The sequence below is a fragment of the Camelus bactrianus genome, chromosome 2, assembly GCF_048773025.1.
Source record: "Camelus bactrianus isolate YW-2024 breed Bactrian camel chromosome 2, ASM4877302v1, whole genome shotgun sequence".
NCBI classification, from domain to species: domain Eukaryota; kingdom Metazoa; phylum Chordata; class Mammalia; order Artiodactyla; family Camelidae; genus Camelus; species Camelus bactrianus.
In genome coordinates this window covers 85,044,186-85,064,272 of record NC_133540.1, presented here as the reverse complement: position 1 = coordinate 85,064,272, position 20,087 = coordinate 85,044,186, and the positions used below count along the sequence as shown (strand labels likewise).

Below are 20,087 nucleotides of genomic sequence, written 5' to 3'. Positions count from 1 at the left end.
AGATTCTGCCAAATTATCCTCAAAAAAATAGTATTTGTCAATGGATGAAAATTAATACCTCATTTTAATTTGTATTTACCTGATTTCCAGTAAAGTTGAGCATATTTATTAGTCATTTGGTATGATTCATATAAATTGCCTGCACACAACATTTTGTCCATTGTGGGGTTTGCCTTTTCCTTCCTGAAGTTTTAGGAATTTTTTATAATTCTATTTATAATATATACATCGTATTTTATAACATTGTCTCCCAATCTGTCAGTTGTCTTACTTTATGGAATCTTTGGATTTTTTAGTTTTATACTGTCAAAACCTGTTGATCTTCTCCTTCCTAGCTTCTGGGTTTTTTGTCTTTCCAGAAAAGCTTTCTTATAGTAATTTAGTCTCTTAAATTTTCTTCTGCTACTTCTTTAGTTTTATTTATGTTTCTAGCAGGTGTTAATTCATCTGGAATTTTTTAAATATATATTCTGTGGTTGGGACCTAACTAATTTTTCCAGCTTTATAATCATTCTCCCAAAATAATTTACTGAACAGTGTATCTTTTTTTTTCACTGACTTGAAAAACCACCAATATCATATTTTAAAAGTCCAAAATATATTTACTCTTGATTTAATTAATACCCATTGTTTTGATGACTGACATTTTATATTTGACATCTGGTAGGGCAACCCTCCTCATTGTCTTTTTCAAAAAAATTTTGGCAATTTCTGTGTATTTTCTCTTCCAGATGAACTTTAGAATCAACATGTCAAGTTCCATTAAAAATCCCTTTGGGATTTTGATTGGAAGTGCATTGAATTTACAGATTAATTTGGGGAGAATTGACATCTTTACACTATTGAATCTTCCCATCCAGGAACATGGTATGCCTCTCCATTTCTTCAGGTGTTCTTTCATGTCCTTTAGTAAAATTTTATCGCTTTTTTTTTTTCCATGTAGGTCTTACATTTTTCTTGTTAGGTTTATTCCTGGGTATTTTTTGTTGTTATTGTGAATTACATCTTTTCTTCCATTTTGCACTTTATTTTTTCAATTTGTTATTGCTAGTAAACAGGAAATCTTGATTTTTTTTTATATTGATCTTACCATTTACTTAATTTTCAGTTGATTATCTTGAAATTTGTAGAAGGATGGTGATGTTTTCTGCAAATGATGGCATTTGGTTGTTTCCTTTTTTCAGTATTTATACTTCTCTATTTTTTTTGCTTTTGTTTTTGTTTTTTTACTGGTCTTATTGCATTGGTTAGGTTTCCAGATCTGTCCATTACTAGTTCTAATTTGGGCATCTTTTCTGATTTAAATGGAAATTTTTAAACTTCTACATTTATACATGCCTTAGATTTCTGATAGAATACACTATCAGAAACAAAAGTGTCCTTCTTGGCTTAAGAAATACTTCCGTGGTAATAGATACCGAATTTTATCTTGTTTTGTTGTTGTTGAGATGGTACATATTGTTTTCACCTCTAGTATTTAGTGAATTACATTAATACATTTACCTAATATTGATAATGGTGTTGCTAATTTTAATATTTAATCAGCAAGTGTTTGGATACTTGCAGTATTGAATATTGCATTGTGCCAGGAACTTTGCCACAAATTGGTGATAGTGCTGAGTAAGTCCCAAGTGGTTCCTCTCTTTTCTAATATGGAGAAGAGAGATAATAAGCAAGTACCCTAGAATAAGATAATTTTAGACTGTGCTGTACTGTGGAAATAAAAAGAGTGGTGTGATAGAGATATTAGGAAAGTACCTCCTTTGATATTGTCATCTGAGAAGGTAATATATGAATTAAGTCCTAAAGAATGATGAAAACAATGTTTTCTTTATGCTCTTTCATGTATGTGTTGTGTGTATACTTTTTCACATCTGCTGAATTTTCTGTTGGTGTGTTTTACTTAAGTTTTTGTTTTATTTAGTTTTTTGTTTTGTTTTGCTATTTCTGTTTGAAGTGTGTTAATAGTGTTGTTTATACTTATGAGCTAAGAAGTCTTACAATTTATTTTCTAGACTTTGTAAATAATAATACTCTGTTCCTCCTGAAGGGTAGATCTGTGACTACCCTTAAGATTTCTTCTATGGATATATTCTATTTCTACCTTTTCTTGAGGTAATTTTGATAATTTCTTTTCTTAGAAAACCATCCATTTTATTTAGACTTTCACCTTTATTGATGTAGAGTTGTGATCAGTTTTCTAATTTTAATGACTCCTTATGTTTTTTTCATTCTCTTGTTTTCCATAATCAGACTTGTCAGGCTTCTTTCATTTTTGTCAGACTTACACAAAAAGCAGTTTTTTTGTTTTATTAATTACTTTTGTATTTCTCTGAATTTCTTCATTTCTGTATTTATTACTATAAATTATATTGATATATTTTGATTTGTATTTTAATTTTGAAGCTTTTTATGTATTTTAAATCTTTCTTGTGTTCTACCAACTGCATTTAAGACTTTGAGTTTTTCTTTAAGGACTGCTATGACCAAATTCCATTGGAAATAATATGCTCACAATTTTAATTTTCATTTCCTCTGTATTCTGATAGTTTATTAATATGCTTTTTTCTTTTTAAATTTTTAAGTATAGTGTTATCCATGTATTGTTCATTTTTAGTTTCTTTTAGCTTTATGGACTAAGAGTGTAACCTGTATTAATTTTTTTTTGCCTAAGAGTGTAACCTGTATTAATTTTTTTTTTAATCTCTTGAGATTTTTCATTGCTTAAGATATGGTCAGGTTTTGTTTGTTTTCAAAGTCTGTGTATTCTCTGTTCATATGATATACTAAGTTCTGTTTCACTATGAAATATAAATATAGTTCATTAATTGTATTTTGGAATCCTCCATATCTTTGCGTAATCTACTTGCTTTCCTTATTTTCTGAGATGAGTATGTGGAAAGTTTCCCAGTACATTGTGTCAATTTTCAAGTTATTTTTATTTCTAGTATTTTTACTTTATACATTTCTATGTTATATTGTTAGGTGCATAGAAGTTGATCTATCTCACACTCCTGGTATACTGTATCTATTATTATAAAATATTTTTTCTATATAATGCTTTTTACCTTGAATTCTTTATTGACTGATGTTAATAATGACATCTTCGAGATTGCTTTTTCATACCTCTGTTTTCAACTTTTATGACTAAGAATTTTTGATATCTCTTTGATATCTCTTTTATAATAGCATATAGTTAAGTTTTTCCTTTTTTAAAAAAAACCCTAATCTATGTGTCACTTTTTTTAAATAAGAGAAATTTTCCCACTCACTTTTATATTAACTTGATCTTTTGGTCTTTCGTCTTTTTCCTAACACTGAAAGTTTTGGCAAAGATGTATTTTCTTACTATCTTACACCCACATCCCCATTGTCTTTAACTGAATTTGAAAATTTTTTTTAATTGTTTCCCTTCCAGTTTGAAAAATATGTGTTTTCTTTCTATTTTTCAGCAGGCATTGAATTGAATTAAACATTATTTGTGACTAGTTGCTCCTTTTCCCTTAACATAGGCTTTTGGCATTATTTCATTCAATCTTCGCTTTCCTATTTTTAAAATAATTTGAAATTTTAGTAACAAGTTTATGTTATAATATGCTTTTACTTTTTTAACTTTAAGGAATTATCTACTAATTACTACCTGAAATGTTAAAAATAGATTATATTCTACTAGTTTTTTTCCTCACTGCTTGGTTTTATGATTCCAAGGCTGTCTTTTCCTTGGATTAATTTTTGTTGTTGAAGGCATATATTCTGTCAATTCAGAATTGTTTGTGGTTCTTAAATTTTCAAAGTGTTTACATCTTTAAAAACTTATTTCATTCTACAGTTTAGAATTTTTGAAAATAATTGTGCTTGTGCTTTACAACTTTTAATTGCAAATTGTCTCTAGCATTCAGTTTTGTATTTGAGAAGTTTGACACCAATCTGATTTTTAATTCTCTTATTAACAGGCCCTCCCACCCCCTGAATCTTTCTAGACTTGATATTCTTGGAATTCTCAAATTTCACAAGGTTATGACTGTGTGTGTGTGTGTGTGTGTGTGTGTGTGTGTGTCTAATCTGTATGTGTGTGTGTATCTAAATCTGCATTTTAACACCATCTTATAAGAATTCTTTTTTTCTGAGCTGTTTTTATAACATTTGATGACTAATGATAATACCAGAAATAGGCTAAATTTATAATTAAATTGCATTATACTGTTGATACAGAGTTTAAGGAAATCTTTGAAATGATCTGTAACTTTTAATATATTCCAGAAAAATCCACATATAAACTCTAGATTTGAAAATTCCACATAATTTTTATTTTAAACATTAATAATTTGTTTACTTTATAGAGGTTACAATTAATGTCACAGGTTTCAAAATAAATTGCTGTAATTTCATACTGAATTATTGGAGGTAGATAAATCCTTCGAAACATAAGAAGTCATGTTTTGTATTAGCTCTGTGAAAATGGTGCTGTATTTTCCATTATACCACTGATTTTTAGCACATTCCTAGATTAAAATTTATTAGGTGGACAGGTAAGTATGAATGAAAGAATATAGGTATAAATCAGTGTTTTCCTAATGAATAGACTTTTGGAAGCTAAATTTATTTTTAGTCAGATTCACTTTAGTTTTATTTACTTTAATTTCAGGATACCAATACCATGTCATACTATTAATTGAAATTCTTTTTACAAGGACTTTAAGTGGATTTTTATTTTATTTTATTTCACTGTGTATGTAGATTAGTGTTCAGTGACTTTACTGAATATTTTATCTTAGTATAGAAAAAATATATCCGAAATAGATTAATTTTGGAATAATTTACTCTTTAATAAGAATTATAGTATTTTAGCTGAGTTTTACCCTATTTAAGAATATAAAAAAGAAAGAGCAAAGACATTTTTATTAGGTTTCAGGGTCATGTACAAAAAAAAAGTTACGATGACTGTGATTGAATACATTTTATATACCTATAATAAATTGGTGATTGTATTCAAAGAGCTAGGAAGAGCACATTCCATGTTTTTCTGGACTTTTTTAAGAGACATAATGTAAACTATTGAGAATTTATTCAATTTATATTATAAAATTATCATAGATTCAAATTGGTCTCTTATATCCACCTTTCTATATGCAGCTTTTTAATATTTTACATGCAACAGATACTATTTCATAATGATAAATAATACCAAGATTCAGAAGCTATTATTATTTTGAATTATGTTTATATAGCCCATTCTCTATCACTGAATAAATGATGACACTTGAGTTATTATGTAACTCATGATGATGGCCTCAAGTCAAGTTGTTCAGATGAACCTTTATTTTTTTGGGTGAAATGGTATCAGTTATGATCTACAACTTCACCTTATGTTATTGAAATGACAACATTGGTCATAAACGTTAAACACTAACATTTACCAAAAGTAAAAATCATAAAAAATACAAAGATTTCATCATAAACATTCTTTTGGAGGGATTTTTCTGCATTGACTGGAGTAAGAGAGCTTCAAATTTTAAGTATGGTGAACCTTAGATTGAAAATACCGTGTTTTCCTTGGAGCAAGTGTGGGAATTCTTTGTGATTCTCAAAATCTTTGTAATATATTCAGGATTTAGATCACCTTTCTTGAAATACAGATTACCATCTTGATATTTGGATTACCAGCTTGATATTCAATGGTAAATGGAGGGAAGTTTCCAGAATAACAAAAGCAACAGTAAATTGGTGGATAGTGATGGAATAGGAGGATGGGAAGTATTTAAGGTCAAGAAGTCCAAGTTCTGTAGTTTCTAGCATTCTCATTTTTTAAAGTATGTTTATTCTCAAAGACTGACCCTTTTTCCTGTCCCCACCTTGCATAATCTTTCATTTGATGTATTGATCAAATGATTGATAAGTTCCTAATTAGTTTCTTTGTCTCTGTTGTCCTGTCTATCTAAAACCATCTTTCAGTTGTCTCTATCTTTCTAAAACATGAAGTATTTATTTTAATACTTAAATCCTTCAATATTCTATTGTATAAATTCTGAACTTCTCAGCACGATATTGAAAAGGCCCCATCTTCCTTAAGCATTTTTTTTTTTACCATTTTCATTCAGAATTGTTTTTTCCTTCCTCTGTACAATATTAGTATCTCTTTAGTAGTATTTTCCAGTCTTGTTTGATGTAGTTAGCTCTTTGTCCATAGAGTTGCCTTTCTATATTGTATATTTGTGGAAGGCATTGATTATTAAAAAAAAATCATTTTGTATTACCATTCTCCCGTGGCTATCCTACTGCTTTGCACAGAGTATGTAATTGGTGATGAATATTTATTAAATTGAGTGGAGTTTGTATATATGATGTATAGTTAATCAGAATATACTATATCGTATTCTTTGGCGTGAATATCAGTTTATTACACTACAAAATGGACTCCTCTTCTCTAATATAGCAGTGATAATATATTTATTCTGAAGATAATATATTTGTTTGGAATGTTATGCTAATGTAATGCTAACTTGGTCCAAATGGCCCTATATTTCCAAATTTTCATGTAACTTTGTGTTTGAGTATACAAGGATTGAAAATACCATTAATAGCATAAACAAATTCTTTCAGCCCTGACCATTGTTAAAACACCTTGGTTTTCATTCTTAAGCCTTCGTGTTATATGTATTTTGGGGAGAAGGTAAAAAATGCTTTGTTAATTGAATAGTACTACTGTTAAATTTTTTTTTAAACAAAAACAATCTCTGCAGTAAAACATCACCTTTAATCTCTAAGAACCAGAAGGATTAGTGTGCACAAAAGTACAGAGACTTCTATAATAACAGACTCTGCAGATCTCTTCCTCACATGCAGCATTATCAAGAATTTGCCGCACAACTTTGTTTTTCCTGAAATACTTTATGGCTAATTGGTGACACTATTTCTGCATACTGCAACATGCATTTCTAAAAGATAAGGGCATTTTCTTACCTAACCAGAGTAATTCTTTCATACTATTTAATACCCCATTCATATTCATATTTCTTCACTTGCCTTGAAAATTTCAAGTAAGATCTACATTATTTTGCTGGTTTTGTCTCTGGAATCTCTTGAATTTAGAATACTTCTTGCCTTTTACTTTCTCTCTCTCTCTCTCAACGTGTTCCACATTTTACATTTGTCTGTTTGCTTCTGTTTAACTCAGTGGTTCTCACCTTCCCACCCCCAGGGTTTTTTGTTTTTGTTTCTGTTTTTGCTCCAAGGGAACATTTGGCAATGTCTGGAGATATGTTTTGGTGTCACAACCTTTGGAAGGTTGCTGTTGGCATCTAGTGGGTAGAGGACAGGGATGCTGTTGAACATCCTGAAATATATAGGGCAGCTCCCAACAACAGTTTTCTGGCTTAAATGTCAATAGTGCCAAGATCGAGAAACACTGACTTACAATTTTTATAACCTGGGCATTATTTCAGGGGGGCAAGAATACTTTATAGGAGGTACTGTGTGTTTTATGTTGCATAAATCAGAGGCATGTAATGACTCACTTCTAGTAAACGGTGGGTTAAGGTGATGACATCTTTATCCTTTAAATATAGAATCTAAAGTCATCTTTTCTAGAGCAGAGTGAAACAACAGCCCCTTCTTCTAGTGGAAAGATATTGAACTATTTAATTGGATAACTGGTCTCTTTGTGCTAGATGTTGAGAAAGTTACTGTTTAAATATGGATCAGTGCTTCTGTTTTCTCATCTGTGGCAATGAATTGAACCTGGTGATCTCTAAGACCTTTGCATTTTGATGATCCTTTATATTAAACAAGAATTTAATGCACAAGCACCATTTCATAAAATATCCAGCTAGTCAAAACAACATATCCAAGATAGTTTAGATGTAATTTAAATGGTCATACTTCGAATATTGGTAACTTTGATAGACTATTTCCTTTAGGGAAGAATACATTTAATAAGGACATTCCTTTCCTTCTGTCTCTCCCTCCTCTTCATGAAAGTTATACATTTCATTTAAGGAAAATGTTTCATAACATTTATGTGAATTTCTTATTCAGATCATTTTTAATGTTCTGGAACTTGGCTGTGATTCAAAATGAATTTTTTTCCTGTAGAAATAATATAATAAAAATGATTATGTTTCAATGGGAAATGCATTTTAGTTTTTCACCTGAATTACCTCAACTAAGGGCATGTTAAAGAGGTATATGCCCATAACTTAGTTTACATTTGAATAAAAGGTTACTTTTTTTTTTTTTTAATAAGGCTGCATCTGCTTATATATCTCTCTCTGCTTGTTCTGTAATACAGCACAAGAATCTTTCCAGCTGGGAAAAGAAGAACTGGTGTTAAAGGAGGAAATTCTCTACTACTTCCTCTTCTAAACTCTTGTGGCTCTTTTTCTTTCCCTCTCATTATCTTATGCACTTTCTACCCTGTATTATTGTTATTTGTGCACACACCTTGGCTCTTGCATTAAAGAAACAAGTTCCTTGATAGTAGGGTTAATTTTACACCTCTCATAGTAATAAATTTCAGTATCTACTGCACAAAGACTGTTTGCATTAAAATTGTTTAAGAAATCAGTGAAGATACAGCATTTTTCCCTACCTGCTACCTAATATTTGACTTGTTTTGTAACTACAATGTGTACCTTTATTTTATTTTTTGTAACTACCTCTCCCTTCTCCAGATACACTACAAACTTTTAGAATCTGAAAGGGAAGTTTTCCCCAAACCATCTTTTATTTATTCAAGAATTATTTGAGTCCTGACAACGTGATGGGTATAGTTCTAGTTGCTGGATATGTATCAGTGCACCAAGCAAAGTCCCTATTTCCTTGGAGTTCAGAAAGGCAATAAATATGTATAATAATAAGTCATGTGATAAATTTATTTCTAAAATTACACAGAATAAACATATAGATGGAGATAACTGAGAGACTTGCTTAGATCTCACAGCTAAGCAGATGAAGCAATAGTGGTACTTAGGTCTTTAGATTCTAACAGTATCTTTGAAATTAGTTTCTTCATTAATCTTAAACTGGGGGGTGGGAGAAGATAGCCATTCCTATTTTCTTTCATCCTAATACCTTTAAAAAAATCTGTATATATACAATCTTATAGTCATTTGAATCTGTTTTTTAAGTTATCAATTTTTCAGAAAGTAAGAATTGTGTACTTTAAAAATCAACAAAAGAATTTTCATGGAGAAATTTTAAATCAATAAGAAAACATTTTTTTGTGTTTAATATCCCTAATGAAAAGATTGAGATGCATTTTTCTTAGTAAATTTTCACCAAGCTTAGTTAAGATACAATGTGGCATAAGGAGACTTTTTGGCAGAAAATCACTTTTGATTGAAATTTAATACTTTCTATGATCTAACTTGTAACTTTCTGACTTTTCCTATAGTAAACCCTCTATTTTAGCATATAGAAATTTTATGCTTGTCTACATGCCTTCTCCCTTTCTGATACACAAATAAGTTATTTTGGTCAAAATTTTTTCATATAATTCTTTCTGCATGCATCATCTCCTTTGAGCAACTTTAGTAAGTCTGATCTGTACTTTTGCACTGTTCTTTGATACCTTTTGTTTTCTAAAACTAATCTGAAATATTTTTCATTTGTTCATTTTACCTATGTTTATTTTTCCATGATTATTTCCTCTTTTTTTTTCTTTTGTCTTCTCTCACTGGATTGAAAAGTTGTAGATATTTTAACAGAGAAAATTTCATTAGGAAGCAACTTTTTCTCTAGAAAAACTCATCTTCTCGACCATGGTTTAAGATAAGAAGACAATTTTTTACCATGCTATAATTTTGAATCACATATTGCTATGACCAAACCATGCCCCAAAGTCCACTTCCTAGTGTAACATTTATGTTTTCACTATTGCCTTTCAAAATAAAGTTTAAAAAAATTATTGTTTTTTTCTTAACTCCCTCTCCTCATAACAATAGTTACAGACTTGGTAAAGTTAATATACTGCAAAGTTTTTGAAAATTTTTAAATATTTAAGGAGATTATTTTTGGAGTATTCTGTGTCTAATTGTATTTGAAATATTAGAAATCTGAAAGGTTATTTCATATTAATCTGCATTAGTTTAATGGAAATTTATAAAGAAACATATTATTTCCCTGTAAATTAAAATTTAGTATTAAATATGTATTGGTTAAATATAGGATTTATGCCTGGTTACTAGATAGATGTATTCAGAGATGGAGTTTCTGATACTATGTTGGTTAAGAATTTATTCTTTAAATTTTTTTCCTATTTCTGATATCTGGATATTAGGCATGAGTGTAATTGTGTTCTAGGTTATTAATAACGTATCTGTTTCAGTTATTATAGTGTTAGAAGTACCATAGATTTGTGAAATAAATTTCTTTTGATATGTTAAATAGTGATATTGTATGTTATAATTATCAACCATTTATCAGCAAATAGGAAGGAATTGTATTTTAGTATCTATCTGTAAGAAGCACTATGACAAGGGATATCAAAATAAAACTTTTCCCCATGTCTTATGAGTTGCTGTTTTCTAATTCTTTATATTTCTTTTAATTCAATCTGGTATATGTTGTTATATCAGTGATTCTCAGTGTTTGGTCTGTAGCTGTCTCAAGTTCCCAGAGACAATTTGAGGATGTTCAAGCGGTCAAAACTATTTTTATCACAATATTAATATGTTATTTGCCTTTTTACTGTGTTGGTATTTGCACTGATGATACAAAAGCAATGGTAGGTAAAACTGCTATCCCCTTAATCAAGGTTGTTGCACCAAATTTTACTAGTATCATTGTATTCATCCATATACTCACTGCCATATACTCACTGTTTAAAAAAAATAAAATTAAAAGTCAGTTTCCCCTTAAGAATGATCTTATTAGAGCAATAAATATTAATTTTATGAAGTCTCTGCCTTCGAATACATGTCTTTTTAATGCTACTGTGTATGACAAAATGGGGAGTACACATAAAGCACTTTGAAAATGAAAGTATGGTGGTGTTGGAGGGAAGAGCACTTGGGCTTTTTTGAGATGTGACATGAATTTGACACTTTTTTTTTTTCCCATGAAATGCCATTTCTGCTGGAAAATATAACTGACGGAAACACTGTGCCTGTCAAACTTGGGCATGTGGCATTCTCAAAAATGATTGAAGTAAGCCTGTCACTTTTAGGAAAACAATCAACAGTATTTGTTACCAGGGATAAAATTAAGCTTTCAAGCACAAATCAAAAATTTTTTTTCAGATCTCACAGAACTTTAATCATTGAACGAACTATTTACAGCAGTTACAATATTGGGATATTCTGATCCAGTTTTGAGGCTATAAACTCTATTGTGGAAGTGAACTCTAAATTTGAATTGAGCTGTTATCCCTAGAGTACTTTGTTCTGTTAATCAGTGTATTGGATCAATAAGTGATAAAGCATTTTGAATAGGTGATCTAAATTTTAATCACTTGGAGCTTCTTTTATTCACCTAGGCTACCATAACCAAAATTGCTAACCTATTAAAAGCTGTGTTATCCCTTAAGATTCAGTTATTTATTTTATAGATTAAATACTTAAAGCACCATAGGATCTTCCCATCTTATATTGCTCCCACCTCTTCATGGAAGGTCACAAATTAGAATTTTGGAAATTGCATTTGCCTGGGCTTCACAGCTTTCCAGTACTTAAGAACTTTTGTAATGAAAACATTAGCGATATTAATGATGTGATTTTTGATACTGTAGTTTAATTTCTAATATGATAAATATTAATAAAGGTAATCCTTATTTGAAGTCCTTGGGAGCAGCACAGCACTTTATAGTTGTATAAAGGTGTCCTAGGAACAAAAGATTTAAAAATGGCTGATTAGGTCCTCTACCAAAGTGTCAAAGGTTTCGTGTCTAAGCATTAACCTTGTAACCTCTCTCATCCACTACCCTTGCCCCATGAAATTAAAATAGGAAAGAATACATATGATTTCAGTAAGAAAAAAAAATTAGACTACATATAATATGAATAATACATTCTTAAATTATTCTATAAATGTAATTTTCTCCCTTAAACAATGGGCTTATATATCCTATTGAAATGATTAAGTATTGTGTTGTATTTATCATTGATATTTACGTTAAATATTTTTCTCCCCTGTTCCTTTTTCTTCTGTTTATTTCTCTTCCCACTTTCCATCTTTCCTTTCATTCCTCCCTTCCTTCCTTGTTTTGTATTTGTTTTCTAGGTGGAGTCTTTCATTTTGGATCAGGATGATTTGGAAAATCCAATGCTGGAAACGGCTTCCAAGTTACTCTTGTCAGGTACTGCTGATGGTGCAGACCTCAGGACAGTAGACCCAGAAACACAAGCTAGACTGGAAGCTTTACTAGAAGCTGCAGGTAAGTCTGCAAGCTCTACATACGTAATAAACCTACCTGATTTTCCAAAGTTACACATAAATGCAATTAAAAACTCCTGTTATTATAAATGTATGATCTTGGATTTTTAGTATAAGACTGTTCGTAAAGGTTAATAGATACTTTCTAGAAAATTACAGAGAACATTTCATTAAAGCATATTTTCATTACCAGAATAAAATCTGCATATTGTTGTCGACCTTATAAACATGGACTTCTTATACAGTTAGTTTTCATCAGTCCTAAATTCTATTTTTGCAAATTCACCTACTTGATAAAATTTATTTATACCCCCAGATGTGTACTTACAACACTTTCTAAATCTTTCATAAAAATGCACAGAATGATGGAAATTTTGAGTTGTTGTACGTGCATGTTTTCTACTCTGGTGGAATAAGGTGATGCTCTCTGCCTTTTTGTGGTAGCTCTCATACTGTAAACAAGTGTCCTTTTCATGATCTACTTAGTACCACTTTTTCCACTTTTTGGTGCCTTTTTTTAGGTGATTTCACTGTTCAAAATGGCCCTCAGGTATAATGCTGAAGTGCTACCTAGTGTTCCTAAATGTGAGAAGGCTGTGTGGTGTGCCTTGTGGAGAAAATCCATGTATTGAATAAGCTGCTTTGGCATGAGTTAAAGTGCTGTTGGCAGTGAATTCAATGTTAATGAATCAATGATATACTAAATAAGATTATTTTTAAACAAAAACACACATAAAACAAGCTTATGTATTGACTGGTTGATGCAAAATGCTGTGGCCAGAAGTTCACAGGCACCTAGTCCTGTTTTTCCCCTTAGAGCAATGGTTAAGTATTCTTTAATTCAGTATTCTCAGTGACTTTACAGAACATAACTACCATGAATAATAAGAGTTGATTGTATATAATTGCCCCACTTTTTTGTCATAGACTGTCTCTTAAAACCTTGTAAAGTGGGTTATCATTATATTGTCTTAATAGGAGTACTGTTTTAATTAGAGTTTATGTACGTAATCAGATTTAGTACCATAATATATAACATGCCTTAAAAATAAGGGAATAGTAACTAAATCTCCATAATCATTTAAAATTACCATATTTTCTTAACTTTTCTGAAGTACACATAAATATATGGTGAACATTAATTGTTCATGGCTTGAGCACCCTGAACTAGTGCTAAATATTATTGTACACATGTAAATTGATATTTTATTATAGCATAAAACTGACCTACTGCTGTTTGGTAATCCTGTCAATAAAAATAACATAGTATTTAATATTTGAAGAACTCATAGTTAAATTTGATTTCTGTCCTGGGAAAAATTCTAGAATGGATTATTAAAGGGATCTTGACCAAATGCAGGTGAAAATATAGTAGGGACACATGCAAGATTCTGTCCTTGAATATAGGAAACTGTTTGAAATAGTAGTGATATAATTTAGTTTTTGCCTAAAATTTGATATTGCTATAGAAGTTTACATGAGGGAAATGAGGATTGAGAAATTATTTGAAAACATGTCACAAGAGGAACAGGGGATGTTTCTCCTGAAGATGAGAAGACTCGAGTTGAATACAAGATGGTATTTGTTTTCTTTGGTGCTAAGAGGCAGAACCAGTGAAGATGCTACATGAAAGTAGATTTCAGCTTAAAGGAGCTACTTTTAGAGGTAGTGTTCCTTTTCATAGGATGCTAATAGTTGCTTCATTTCAGAATTTATTCCCATTTTTTGGTCTGTTTTCTTCATAGTAGCTAGTAAGCCAGGCTCTCCCACCCCTTCTTTCTCTCTCACTTCTCTCCCTCCCTCTTTTATTTACTTTTTTAAATGAAAATTTTCACACACAAACCTAGAGAGAATAGCACAATGAACCCTTGGCGTATCGATCATCCAGCTTCAACAGCTATTAATGTATGGACAGTTTTATTTCATCTTAACTCATTACCACCATGCTGAAATTTTTTTTTAGAAAGAAATATAATACTGTTGCACATCCAAAGAAAGAAAATAATAGTAATTCTTTAATGCTGCCAAATCATCCTGTCAGTGTTGAGATTTCCCCAGTTGTTTCATAATGATCTTTTGTAATTGATTTGTTTGAATTAGGATCCAAACAAGTTTTATATAGTTTTGAAATTATTTTTCTTAAGTGTCTTTTAATTTTAACAGTTCCTTTTTCTCTCTCTCTCTCTTTTTTTTTTTAACATATTTGTTGAAGAAACTGAGTCATTTGTCCCATTTTATGGACTTTGCTAGTTGCACCTCTGTATGTTGTATTTCCTGTAAATCAGTATTCAGATTCAAATATCTGACCAGATTCAACTTCATTTTGTTTTTGGCAAGAATATTTATTCATGGATAAATATTTCCTTGTGTACCACGTAGGTGCTCTCGTTGTTTCTCTTTTTGTGATATTGCAATTGATCATGGCTTAGGTGTCTCCGAAAAGGATGTAGAGGTTTTGGAGACCTTGTCTGAAAATGCCTTTTGTACTGTCCTCATACCTGATAGTTTGACTAGTTATAGAATTCTAGTTTAAAAATCGCTTTATTTCAGACTTTTAAAGTTACTGCTCCTTGTCTCCTGGTTTTGTGGTTCAAAAATTTGACACTAACCTTATTTCTGATATCCTGTCTCTGTTACTGTTCTTTACTCATCTTCCTTTGTAGTGTAAGAATTTTTGGCATTTTAAAATTTTGCTTTCATTTTGAGAATTTTTTGGCTGTCTTTCACATTTAATACATTCTTCAGATGTCTGTTGAACACTAAGTTTTATTTGTAGTCAATAGCAATGCCTTTAAAAACTAAATTGGAAGATAACGTGTGTTTTGTCAACTGGTGGATTTCACCATAAAGTATTTATTATATATTATATAATTAGTTTTCTATTACAGCATAGCAATTTATTATAAGCAAAACAGTATTATACAACACTCATTTACTGTCTCTTAGTTTCTGTAGATAAGACATCTGGTCATGTAGTGTGGCTAGATTCACTTGTTCAGGGTCTCATGGGCTGAAATCAAGGTGTTAGCTAAGCTGAGTTTTCATCTATAGGCTGTGGGAGAAAATCCGCTCCAAGTTTATTATTGCTGGTAACAGAATTCAGTTCCTTAGAATTGTAGGACTGAGATCCTGATTTCCGTACGGACTGTCAGCTGGGGCTGCTCTCATATCTTTGAGGTTGCCCACATTCTTTGACATGTGGCTCCTCCCTCTTCATATCAGCATCCCGTGTGGAATCCTTGTGCTTTGAATCACTGGCTTCCTTTTCTCCAGTCAGCCAAAGAAATCTCTTTACACTTCCTGGGCTCATGTGATAAGGTCAGGCCCACCTAGATAATCTTCCTGTCTTCAGGTCAACTGTGCCATATAACATAACCTAATCATGGGGATAAAATCTATCAAACATACAGTTGCAGAGACTATACAGAGTGTGCACACCAGAGCTGGCTAATGTTGGGAACATTTTAGAATTCCTAGTATATCAGTGATTGGACAGAAACCCCTCCATTTCTTTGAGGGCCCCCAAATGTCAATATCTTTAAGTCTTTTCTCTGTGGCTGTTCAGTTTCTGAAGAGACACAAATACCTGTTTTTGTCTAGTCAATTATCAACCTGGCTGCCAGCTTTTTGGGAGCTGAGAGTAGAAAGGGGGCTAAGGATGTCACTGTTTATCATGCATATGTTAACTTAATCCTAGTTTTCAATTTAGTATCATCTCTGCCTCATCTATACGCAATGTCTCTTAGCCCAGGGCCTTTCTGGATAGGTTCTATAGAGAGTAGTCATTTGGCTGTGAAGTTTGCGGATGGAGTCTTCAGTGTCTAACTGCTCCTTGCAGGTGTTCAGCCAGTCTCTATTTTCCAACCCAAGCCTCACCCCTGAACCTGGAACCATATATAACTCCTGAGTCCTGTTGGGCCTATCACCTTGTCTCTCTTTGATATCTATGTTTCTGTTTATTCTGTTCTGCTAAGTCAGGTGCATCTCCTCTTTACTATGTCTTCACAAATATTAGCTTGGATTTACAAATTTCTTCTAGTTTTATCAAAGATGGAGTTCCTGCTATATTTTAGTTCTCCTTTGAGTAAATTCTAAGAAGAAAAAGGGGAAAAATAATTATCTTTAAATGATCTTGGAATCAGAAATCTAGATAATCTTTTAATGCACCTTTTCTCTGAACTTATGTGGTTCTGTTGTTTAACTGATTAAATGTCATAACTTGGAAAGAATAATCTGGTCATCACATATCTTTTCTATTATTTATTTGACCTTCACTGATTGGATAAGACCAGTAAAAAAAGGATCACCATAATCCAGAGTAGCTAGAAGAAATTAATTTTCAATCACTGTTTATTCATTTGAAAGATTACTAAGTGTTTCTTAAGCTACTTCCTAGTTATTTTTACTAAAATCGTTTTTACTTATGAAGATATGAAAAGTTCTTAAAATTTTAATATGAAATACTGTTTTCAATGTTCTTTTTCTTTCTAAAACAGGAATTACGTTCTACTGATCCATATGTATCCTCTTGTCTAATTCTATTTCTGTCACTGACAAATAGTTATTATATAGCCAATCTGAGTTGGCTAAAATATTGGAGCTAATTCTCTGATGTGAAAATGTATTTGTCATTTTCGGCTCAATAATGTTAGCGTACTTAACTAACCACAGTTATCTCATTGAGTAAATAATACTATAGCAGATTCAGACTACAGTTAACTTTTATTATTAGTGACACAAATTATATAGTAGGTATTAGTCTAATGAGACCAAGACTGTTTTTTATCCTTTTACATCTTGATTGTAGCAGACACTAAATTTGACTGCTCTGAACATTTGTTATACCTAAAATCAGAAAGTCATCCTGCCAAATTTATTTTTGGTTCCATAACATGTAACATTTCATATCTTGGATTTTTCAGAAAGAAAAGCAAACACATAGAAACTTTATTTTTATAAACTTAAAACACAAACTTATATGATATTATTAAGTCCTTCTGCTATTAAAAGAAATCTGTACAGATGTTAATTATCATAATTTGAGAGATCTTTTTGGTCTTAGTTAGTTTGTTTTAAAACCTGTAATAGTGTTTCTTAAACTTTAATGTGCATTTGAATCATTTGGGGATCTTTTTTAAAAATGCAGTAAATTTGGGGCCCTGAGATTCTACATTTCTAACAAACTCCCAAGTGACAGCAGTGCTTCTAGTTTATGAACCACATGTTGATTAGCAGGGTTCTGTAATATCCTATCATTAGATGTCCTATCTTCAAGTTAAAGCAAAGATTCTTAATCCTGGCTGTGCATCAGAATCTCCTTAGAGTCTTTAAAATGTGTAGATATCTAGGCCTCACTTACTGAATTGCATCTTTAGGTATAGGAGCGCTCAGCCTCTCTATTTTTGAAAGTCTCCATTGATGGACAGACTGGATTAAGTACCACTGAGTTAGAATAATAAAGGTTAGAGATAAGCTTGCTTTATAGTGATATCTAGAATAGCAGCAAGTTATGTTTCATGTTCATGGTAACTAACCATTTCTGCTTTTGAAATTTTTTTATTTTGCTATTCTGAATGTTTTTAAATACAGTGCTTTTAGATATGATTTTGGGTATATAATAAGTTGTAGTCATAATTTGAAGCAAATAGGTACTCATAGATAGGTTATCTTATATATAGCCTATAATGTCTTACCTGGCCATTTTTGGTTACAAGTGGTAGTAGCCCAACTAAACATTCTTAAATGAAAGTGAGCATTTGCCAAAAGTACACGGATGGCGCTGGCTTCTGGCACTGCTAGTGTCAGTGAGTCAAATATAACTGTCAGAACTGTACCCTTTCTATTTCTCTATTCTCTTCTGTGTTGACTTATTTTGGGTAGTCTTTTTCTTTTTGTGGTGATAAAAGTGGCAAAATACCTCATGACTCACATCTTAGCAATTTAGCAACCCTCGAACATAGGTTCTTCTCACAAATGTATGGCAGAAGTCTGAGTGAGGACACTCAGTTGACCCATTTTAGAACCAGAGAATCACAGGGTCAAGCACTTATGGACCACATGGAAAGAATAAGATTATGAGAGAATTGTGAAACAGTCATTTCCCAAAAGATTATGACCAGATAATATGTATGTCCAGTGTTATCATTTGAAGGTTAACATAAATTGAGTTAAGTAACTTGAATTTTGCTTTATTTCTCCCTTTGGGTATATCCAAATTGGTGTGAAAATAATATAATAGGAATAGGCAAATTATCTACGGCTGATGGTAAAGCCTTTGCAGATCCTGAAGTGCTTCGGAGGTTGACATCATCTGTTAGTTGTGCGTTGGATGAAGCTGCTGCTGCGCTTACCCGTATGAGAGCTGAAAGCACAGCAAATGCAGGGCAGTCGGACAAGTAAGTATATTTTCACTGTGATCAATAGAAAAACATTTTCTTAAAAATAATAAAAATAGCTAAGCATATATTTTGTGCCGGGTACTATACTAACGACTTTACATGTGATATCTTGTTTATACTCACAAAAAGCCTTAGCATGGATTTTGTTTTTATTCCCATTTTACTAATGAAAAGCTGAAAAGAAGTAACTTAATCAAATAGGCGATAAGTAGCAGTGCTGGGACAGCAGTGTCTGTCTGACTACAAGGCTGACGTCTTAGCCACTATGTTATAAAGGACTTTTTGCTTATTTAGGTTTTGTTTTCTTTAAAGGTTTAAGTGACAAAGAAGTAAATTACTTGTAATTAGTCATGGCATTTTCTAATTCATATGCATAGTTCTGACCATTTTAAAAGGCAAGGTTTTTATTTGTTTGTTTTATGAATGTTAAAAAAAAAAGTCATTGATCTAGTTTCCATAACTTGAATGTAATTGAGTTCCAGAGACTTTATTTTTGTATGTCCTACAATTCCTTTTATATAATAGTTTATGGTTAATAAGGGCTCAATAAATATTTTGTGACTTGACCTTTTAAGTTTTTCTGATGATGTTATGCAATAAAAATCACACCATCTCATATGTAAAACAGTTATGAATAGTATAGTGAAAAATATGCCAAGAAAGCAGCTGGAAAAGAATCATTAGTACATATTAATTTCTTCATTCCTCAGAGGCTTTTTTTTTCTCTAGCTAAAAAGAAGCCATTTTATTTACAGTTGACCCTTGAACAACACAGATCTGAACTGCGTAGGTCTACTTACACTCATTTTTTCACTAGTAAATATTTCATTGCTACACAGTCTGTGATTGGTTGAATCCATGGAGGCAGAAACACGGATATAGAGGAACCACAGATATGGAGGAACCCACATGTATGGAGGAACCCACATGTATGGAGGGCTGACTAAGTTATTTGCAGATTTTCAATTGAATGGAATATGGATACCCTTTACCCTTGTGTTGTTCAAGGACCAAATGTATTTTAGCAGTTGCTTTTAAATAGAAAATTGGAGTATTCTTTCATGTATGAGTTTACAGAATAAAAAATAGCTTTCAAAAATTGTCTTTTGTATAATTAATGTTTCTATATAACATTTTTAAGACCATAAAAGAGAGGTTTATATCATTGCAGGAGTATGAATTTGCTGTTTCCTTTGGCTCTGTGTTCATCTTCATTCATCTGACTTTTTGTGTTTTTATGAATTTATTTTACCATTCTTCTCATAGATTGACTCTCCTTTTAACTTCAGTTTTATTCCTTAGTTAAAGTTCAGTTTAACT

General features: G+C 31.4%; 1 protein-coding gene across 9 annotated transcripts in view; it reads left to right on the top strand.

Annotated features, from left to right (window-relative positions):
• The window catches only part of ANKRD17 (ankyrin repeat domain 17), a 155,295-nt gene that overhangs the window by 60,442 nt on the left and 74,766 nt on the right, over window positions 1-20,087 (top strand). For 8 of the 9 annotated variants that reach the window (XM_074344870.1, XM_074344847.1, XM_074344843.1 and 5 more), the window contains exons 2-3: window positions 12,217-12,370; window positions 18,608-18,764. In XM_074344870.1, coding sequence (XP_074200971.1) covers window positions 12,217-12,370; window positions 18,608-18,764 — 311 coding nt within the window. Of the gene's footprint in view, window positions 1-8,335; window positions 11,146-12,216; window positions 12,371-18,607; window positions 18,765-20,087 lie in introns of those variants that run through there. The other variant, XM_074344853.1, reaches the window with a different exon arrangement.